This window comes from Calidris pugnax, unplaced genomic scaffold (genome assembly GCF_001431845.1).
Source record: "Calidris pugnax isolate Ruff unplaced genomic scaffold, ASM143184v1 scaffold272, whole genome shotgun sequence".
Classification (NCBI taxonomy): Eukaryota; Metazoa; Chordata; class Aves; order Charadriiformes; family Scolopacidae; genus Calidris; species Calidris pugnax.
Window position 1 is genome coordinate 734,760 of NW_015091016.1, and position 8,465 is coordinate 743,224.

The following is an 8,465-nucleotide window of genomic DNA, read 5'->3' on the forward strand; positions in this document are numbered from 1 at the left end:
GGCCCCCCCGGGGCAGCCTCGGACCCCCCCACCCAGGCAGTGGCCGAGGAGCATCGGCAAGAGGCCACCTCCTCCGGGGGTCCTGGACCCTCTCCCTCCCCAGCTCCGGGCTCCGCATCCCCAGCGGAACCACATCCAGGGGGGAGGAGAAAGGATGGAGGGTGGTGGGAGAAGCTCCTGCCCCACAGAGGCCCCTCTCTGCCCCACGGAGACCCCTCTCTGCCCCATGGAGGCCCCTCTCTGCCCCACGGAGAGAGGAGCACGACGGAAGCAGTCCTGAAGCCGGGGGATCCCGAGCTCTTTCCCGCTCCCCACGGCCGATCCGGGCTCCCCTCCGCTCCCTCCCCTCATTAGATTTGGTAGGTTAATTAATTAGAAAAGCTCAGGCAAGCGCCTCCGAGTCCACCTCCTCCTCCTCCACCCCCTCCGTGGGGCAAGGTCGGGGGGGGCTCCTCCGAGCCTCCCCGCTCCCCAAATCCACCGTTATTCCCCAGCATCGTTAGGTTTTTGTGTCTTTTTAGTGCAAGAGGGGAGGGCGGTGGGGAAGGGGGCAGCCCCCCCCCCAACCCTGCCTCGGCAGGTCGGGTTTTTTTGGGGGGGGCTGGGGGTTACAAGCAGCTGGGGCAGGGGGAGGGTTTCTCTTCGGCGTGCGCTCGCTCGGGCACTCTCAGGCCCCGTTTCTCCTCAAAACTTCTGCCGGGGGCGGCGCCGAACTTGCCCCACAGCTCCCCACGGCAGTCGGGCTGGGGGGGCTTGAGGAGGAGCTGGCGCTGGTTGACGCAGTCGGCGCAGCAGCACTGGGGGGGCAGGGTGGGGGGCTTGGGGTTCAAAGCTTCCCCTCCCTCGCCGCATTTACAAGGGCAGGAGCCGGGGGGTCCTTCCTGGGGGTGGTGGTGGGAGCCGGCGACCAGGGGGTGCTCCTCCTGCATCAGCTGGAGGAGGATGTCGGCTGCCCCCGAGGGGCTCTCGGGTCTGTGGGGGGGCTGCGCCGGCGGCCGCAGCTCCTCCCGAGCCAGCGCCCCGTGGGGGGCTCCGCGGGAGCAGGGGGGCAGCAGGACCCCCGGGGGGGGCGGCGGCTCGGAGCCTTTTCCCAAAGGAACCACGCTCCCCTCCGGTTCTTCCCGGTGGGCCGGGCAAGTTCCCTGGCAGCAGCAGGAGGAGGAGGAAGAGGAGGAGGAGGAGGAAGGGAGGGCGCCGGCGTGGGTCCTGCGGTGCCGGAGGAGGTGGGCTTTTTGGCTGAAGCCCTTGCCGCACTCGGCGCAGCGGAAGGGCCTCTCCCCGGTGTGGGTGCGCTGGTGCACGGCCAGGTTCACCTTCTGCCGGAACCTCTTGCCGCACTCGGCGCAGGCGTGGGGCCGCTCGCCCGCGTGGCCCTGCCGGTGCAGCTGGAGCTCCCCGTGCTCCTCGAAGCTCTCCCCGCAGAGGGAACAGGGGTAGGGGCTCCCCGGGTGGGTTTGGAGGGCGGGGGTCTGGCCCGTTTGGCCCTGGGGGGGTTCGGTGACGTGGACGCGTTGGTGGACCCTGAGGGAGAGTTTGCTCTTGAAGCGTTTGGGACACTCCAGGCAGGTGAAGGGCTGGCGGCCGCTGTGGGTCTTCTGGTGGGCGATGAGGTTGGGTTTCTGGGCGAAGCGCTTGCCGCACTGGGCGCAGGCGAAGGGGCGCTCCCCGGTGTGGGTGCGGTAGTGGGTGACCAGGTTGCCCTTCTGGTTGAAGCGGCGGCCGCAGACGCCGCAGGTGAAGGGGCGCTCCCCGGTGTGGATGCGTTGGTGGGTCACCAGGTTGGTCTTCAGGCTGAACCTCTTGCCGCAGACGTCGCAGCGGTAGGGTCCTCTGCCCCGGTGGTTCTGCCGGTGTTTTACCAGCCGGTCGTACTGGGGGAAGCTCCTCCCGCACTCGGGGCACACCCAGGCTCTCCCTTCCCCCACCTTCTCCTGGAGATCTTTGGGGGACAACTCGTCGCCGGAGCTTTTGTCGTGCTCGGGGCAGGGGTAGGACTTCTGGCCGACGTGGGTCTTCTGGTGGGCCACCAGAGAGAGCCAGAGCCCGAAGCTGTTGCCGCACTGGTTACAGATGAAGGGTTTTTCCGTCCCGGGGGCTGGAGGAGCCGGGGGGGTGGCATCCCCCAAAACGGGCTGCACCCCGAGGTGTCCCAGGAGGTGGGGGCCGTGGGTGAAGGTCGCCGCGCACCCCCCGGCAGCCTCGGCGGCGGGACCGTGCTGCGGCCGGAGCAGAGTCACCTTCTGGCAGAAGCCCTCCCCGCACTGGACGCAGGGGAAGGTTTGCTCGCCCAGGGGGGGCTGTTGGTGGGGCAGGAGGGGCTCCTTGGGGGGAAAGCTCTTCTCCGTGCACGAGTAGAGCTCCTGGCCCTCAGGGATCTTCTGGACGGGCAGCGGCGGCATGGGGCTGAACGGGGGGGCCTCTTGCTCGGGCCCCCCGGGTTGGAGCAGGGTGGGAGCGGGCCCGTAGGGCAGGCTGGCGGCCGGGCTGCGACCCGGGCAGCGTCGTTGCCGCGGGGCGTGGGTCTTCTGGTGGGCTTTGAGGGAGACTTTGTCCTTGAAGCACTTCTGGCACTGGCCGCAGGGGTAGGGCCGCAGGTCCGTGTGGGTGCTCTGGTGGGTCACCAGGTTGGTTTTTTGGGTGAAGCGTTTGCCGCACTGGGTGCAGGCGAAGGGGCGCTCCCCGGTGTGCACCCGGTAGTGGGTGACCAGGTTGGTTTTCTGGTTGAAGCTCCTCCCGCAGAGGAAGCAGGTGAAGGGCCGCTCCCCGGTGTGGATCCGGCGGTGGGTGATGAGGTTGGGCTTCTGCCTGAAGCTCTTCCCGCACTCGGGGCAGACGAAAGGGGTGTCCTCCTGGTAATTCCTCTGCTGGGATCGCAGCTTGGGTTTGCTGGAAGCCCCGTCCTCCTGCTCGCCGCCCGCCAGGGCCTTCTCTCCGGCGGCGTGGATGCGCTGGTGGGCCAGGAGGTTGGCTTTTTGGCTGAAGCTCTTGCCGCACTGGGTGCAGGGGAAGGGGCGCTCCCCGGTGTGCACCCGGCGGTGGGTGAGGAGGTTTGGCCGCTGGCTGAAGCTCTTCCCGCAGTCCCCGCAGCGGTAGGGCTTCTCCCCGGTGTGGATCCTCTCGTGGGTGATGAGGCTTTGCTTCTGGCGGAAACCTTTGCCGCACTGGGCGCAGCGGAACGGGCCGGCGCCGAGCTGCGGCACCCAACAAGCCACGCGGGTGGAGAGGGAGCCGAGGCCGGCGGCGGTGACGGCGGCGGTGCTGGTGGTGGTGGTGGTGCTGGTGTCTCTCTCCATGGCCGCCCGCTCGGGAGCGCGTTGGCCGCCATGGAACCAGCGGCCGGAGCTGCCGGCGGCTGCGGGATAGAGCTCCAGGGAACCGGCAGCCACCCCGGGCTTCTCCTCAGGCTGCTCGACTTTATTCACCCGGCCGGGCTCCACTAGATTTCAGAAAGAGTCAAGAGGTTCATGTCAGGGTCTTTCACAGCATCCTACCGCGGCTCAGGTCGGAGGGGACTGAATTTCACTGAATTTCACTGAATTTTAGAGTTGGAAGGGACCATAGAGATCATCTAGTCCAACTCCCCTGCTGAAGCAGGATTGCCCAGAGCTTGTCAGAGCATGTTACTCAGGAGCATCCAGGCGGGTCTTGAAAATCTCCAAGGAAGGGGACTCCACACCCTCCCTGGGCAGCCTGTTCCAGGGCTCTGCCACCCTCACCGTGAAGAAGTTTCTCCTCATATTTGAGTGGAACCCTTTATGTTCCAACTTGTGCCCGTTGCCCCTCGTCTTCTCACTGGGAACCACTGAAAAGAGTCTGGCTCCCTCCTCCTTCAACCCTCCCTTGAGATACTTGTCAGCATTAATAAGGTCTCCCCTCAGCCTTCTCTTCTCCAGACTAAAGAGTCCCAGCTCTCTCAGTCTCTCCTCATAAGGGAGATGCTCCAATCCTTGAATCATCCTTGTTGCCCTTCACTGGACTCTTTCTAGTAGTTCCCTGTCCCTCTTGAACTGGGGAGCCCAGAACTGGACACAGTACTCTAGTTGTGGCCATAAGGGACCCATAAGGGATCCTCGAGTCCAACTCCTCGCTCTACTTACAGCTAAATCATGGCAGTTTGTAACACCCTGTGAAGGATCAGAGCCTTTCCCAGAGCCCGCTCCACCCCTGACTTGCCGACAGCAGCGCTGGCAGCAACAGCCATAGCAAAAATTGGCCCCCAATGGCTGCAAAATGGACTGAAATGGCCACAAACTAGCACCAAATGGCTGCAAACTGGCCCAAAATGGCCATAAATTGGCCACAAACGGCTACAAACTGGCCCAAAGGGTTGCAAACTGGGCAAAAACGGCCACAAACTGGTCCCAAATGGCTACCAACTGGGGCAAAATGGCCACGAAGTGGGCCAAAATGGACGCAAACTGGTCCAAAATGGCTGCAAAATTTCCATAAACTGGCCCCAAATGGCTACAAACTGGCCCAAAGGGTTGCAAACTGGGCAAAAACGGCCACAAACTGGCCTAAAACCAACATAAACTGGGCCAAAATGACCACAAACTGGCACCAAATGGCTACAAACTGGGGCAAAATGGCCACAAGCTGGCACCTAATGGCTACCAACTGGGGCAAAATGGTTATGAAGCGGGCCAAAATGGCCACAAACTGGTCCAAAATGGCTGCAAAATGGCCATAAACTGGCCCCAAATGGCTACAAACTGGCCCAAAGGGTTGCAAACTGGGCAAAAACGGCCACAAACTGGCCCAAAATGGCTGCAAACTGGCCGCAGACGGCCTTTACCCACCGAGGTGGGTTTGCCACATCCTCAGCTGGGACCCAGGGAGCACTCACCCGCGCAGGGGCTGACGAGGATCTTGCTCTCCTCCTGCATCTGCTGCCCGTCGCCGTACGCCTCCTCCGCCTGTTTAATCCCGAACAAACCCCCGGGCTTGAAAAACCTGTAGCCTGGTTGAAGGGACAAGAGCTGGGTCACCACGACTGTCACCTCACGACTGTCACCTCCCGCTGCAACACCCGCCCGGGGCATCGTTAGGCTGGAAGGCGCCCGCCTTAATTGGCAAATAAGCTAAAATTAACGATGCCCCGGGGCACGGCTTTCATCTATTTTAAGCTTCTGCTGCCCGAGGTGTAATTAAAGATAAAAAGAAAATTCCAGGGCCGGGGCTCCCTCCTCCTGTGAAGGTGAAAGGTGGGAAAGGAGCCCCGTTCCTTGGAAAACGCCTCTTTCCAGGGTTTTTGGCGCTCTCAGATCCCGCCCAGCGCTTTTCCGATCGGATTTCAAAGGGCCGCCGCAAAAATGCCATTAATTCCCACCTGAGCTCTCCCAAGCAGGAGAAAAGTCTCCATCTTTGGGTTGGAAGAAGAGGCTGAAGGACACTTTCCCCAGGCTGGCGATTCCCTCCCAGCGGTGCCACATTTGCATATATTTACATACAATCTTGGCCTAAACCCCTGAATCCCCCCCGAAGTTCTGGTTAGGAGGAGGCTGTTGGTGGCTGTGCTGTGGGGAGAACACGTAAGAACCCCCAGGAACCCCGTTCCCACCACCCGAAGCCCCCCCCGGCGCGGTGCCGTCCCCGGTGCTCACCGGTGCAGGGGTCGGAGGGGATCTCGGTGCCGACGGCATCCAGCTCGGGTCCGGTCCTGGGCACCTCGCTCAGCCTGGGGTAGGGGAGCAGGTTCAGGGCGTGGGGAGGCTGGTCGGGGAGAGAGGAGAAGCCTTTCAGCAGATCACCATCGCTTATTTGGGGTGCCTTTCTTTGGTTTTTTTGGCCAGTGGGACTAAAAAAGTGATGGTTGCCTTGTACTGGGCACTGAGGCCCCACCTTGAGGGCTGTGTCCAAGTTCTGGGCCCTCCATGCCAAGAAAGACATTGAGGGGCTGGAGTGGGTCCAGAGAAGGGCAACGGAGCTGGTAAGGGGTCTGGAGACCAAGGAGAAGGGTCTGAAGAACTTGTGAGGGAGCTGGAGGTGCTCAGCTTGGAGAAAAGGAGCTGAGGGGAGACCTTCTCACTCTCTCCAACTCCCTGAAAGGAGGGGGTAGCCAGGGGGGGTCGGTCTCTTCTCCCAAGGAACAGGCGATGGGACAAGAGGAAATGGCCCCAAGTTGCTCCAGGGGAGGTTTAAGATAGAGATTGGGAAAAATTTCTTCTTGGAAAGGGAAGAAATTCAGGAAGCCCTCGAGAGGGGCCGGCCCAGCGGGACCACCACCAAGGGGTTCTCCTTGGCCTCCGGGCCCGCAGCAGCGCAGCCGGTAGAAATCCCAATCCCTTTTCCCTGCGAAAGGATGGGAAAAGCTGTTCCAGAACCAGAGGAGGTGGATGGAAAGGCTGGTCCTGCCTGGAAGACCAGGTGGAACGTGGGGCACTGCTGCCCCCGAGCCCCTGGACTCGAAAGGCAGCTCCAATCCTTCAGGAAAGGAGCAGTAGGAGGGGGGTGCAGGCAGAGCAGGGGGGGCAGAGGGGTGGGAGGGCAGGACAGGGACTCGGGGTGACACCTCCCCCTCTGCCACCCCCTCGTTTCGGCACAGGAAAGCTGCTTCTCCCCCGTGCCTCAGTTTCCTCCTCAGCGAGAGCATCGTCTGACAGAAACCCTCAAATGGAGCTCGCGAAGGGCAGAAGGAAAACACACACCACCCCCTCCAGCAAGATCACTCGGTTCCCAAATGGATCCCTCATCCAGGTGTGATCCCCCAGCCCCACTCCCCACCCAGCCGGGATCGGGACCGACGGGGGAAACCTCCCTAAGGAGCCAGAGCGGCTTTTCCCAGGAAGCCCCAGACCCAACCCACCCCAGGATTCCTCTCTTCTTCCCTCCAAACCCCTCCGGAGCTTGGCAGGAGCGCCAGGAGAGCAGATGGCAGAAGACACGGAGCCCAGCTCGCGCCGCCGTAACTTTAAGAAGCGCCAATTTAAAAGAAAAAAAAAAGTCTTCCAGGGGCCTGGCGCGGCTCCCCCGGCCTCGGTGTTTCTACACGAGGAGGAGGAAAAACACCAGAAAAAGCTCCCAAGCCCTGGGAAAACCCCACCAGCACCCCCCCCAAAACATCACAGGATGAAAGAGGGGGTTCCTGCCGCCCGCCCCGCTCTGCCGCAGAGGGATGTGGTGAGAGCTGGGCCCGCTCCGGCCTTTCCCCCCCAACCCTGGGGATGGAGGGGAAACTGCTGCCCACCCCCCTAAAAAAACCCACCCCGTGCGTACCTGGGGCGCTCCCCCCGCAGACATGGCTCCCCTCGGGGCCGCCCGGCGAGGGGAGAGGACATCAGCTCCGGGGAGAGCGCGGGGCGGCGGCTGTCCTTCCCCTCCGCCTTCCGCCACCCTCGCCGACGATCTTCCCCCCTCTCCACTTCCTCCAAATGGCTGCTGCGGGTCCCTGGGAGGGCGAGAGAGAGAGAGAGAGAGAGAGAGAGGCCGGTGAGTTGGGGGGGGGAAAAGCGGCGGGGAACGCTGGGAGGAGCTCGGCCGCCTCGGGAGAGGCTCCGCTGGCGTCTCTCTCCCTCCTCCTCCTCCTCTTTTTCCTCCTCCCAGTTATTTTAGGGGAGAGGAAGGCGCTGACCCCGGGGTCTGGCCCGGATTCACTCTGTTTACAGTAAAAGCTTCCCCGCAGGCAGCGCAGGCAGCGCTACTGGGATTTGTAGTCCACGCCGAGAGGGCTGGCACCGCGCGCCGAGCGCTGCCAGTGGCCTCCGGGGACGGGGAACGGCAGCTCCCGGCAGGCAGCCCCCCCAGCCCCCTCCCACGCCGTGGGGAAGCCCCTGGTGTCACCCACCCTGTCCCTGGTGTCACCCACGGCGTCCCTGCCCAGGGCAGGGGGGAGGTGGAACTGGATCATCTTTAACATCCCTTCCAACTCAAACCAGTCTACGATTCTACGAAGCGAGGGTCGCCCCAACCAATCTCCCTCCTCAAAATCCCTGGAGATGGACCAGGAAAACTCCTGCCCCGTTTTGGTGGGAAAGGAACACCTCGCCCGCCTTGGCTGGTCTGTCCCCTCCTCTCCGAGCACCCCAGGTGGGGCACGGCGCCCCGAGGAGGGGGCCAACATCCACACCAAGGGCCACCATCACCCTTCAAAAGCCCTGGCGGCGCTCAGGACTCTCTGACGAACGCTTAGGCCTAATTAAAACTGATTTTTGGAACTCTGCTGGCAAGAGGAGCCGGGATCCCAACCCTCTCCTGCAACGTGCCATGTTCCAGGACTCGGGATCCTCCGGTGCGGACACCCACTGGGGGGACACGTCCCGTGGGATGCAGGTCTCTGCCACGCCAAGCCTCCCACTCATCACTAAGTCCCATCGGGCGCTGGCAATGCCGTGGCCGGCTCAGCTGAGCTCCAGGGAGCCACGTTGCTCCCTGGGGATGGTTATGGAGCCTGTGCAGGCAGGGGAAGGCAGGGGGGGCAGGCAGGGGTCGGGGGGCAGGGATTGGAGGGCAGATAGGAGGGTAAGCAG

General features: G+C 63.0%; 1 protein-coding gene across 1 annotated transcript in view; it reads right to left on the reverse strand.

The window, feature by feature from the left end:
• Nucleotides 1–11: 11 nt before the first annotated feature.
• The window catches only part of LOC106896047 (zinc finger protein 594-like), an 18,548-nt gene continuing 10,094 nt past the window's right edge, over nucleotides 12–8,465 (reverse strand). Inside the window, exon 5 of the mRNA XM_014955759.1 lies at nucleotides 12–3,191. Coding sequence (XP_014811245.1) covers nucleotides 609–3,191 — 2,583 coding nt within the window. The 3' untranslated portion in view covers nucleotides 12–608. The remainder of the gene's footprint in view (nucleotides 3,192–8,465) is intronic.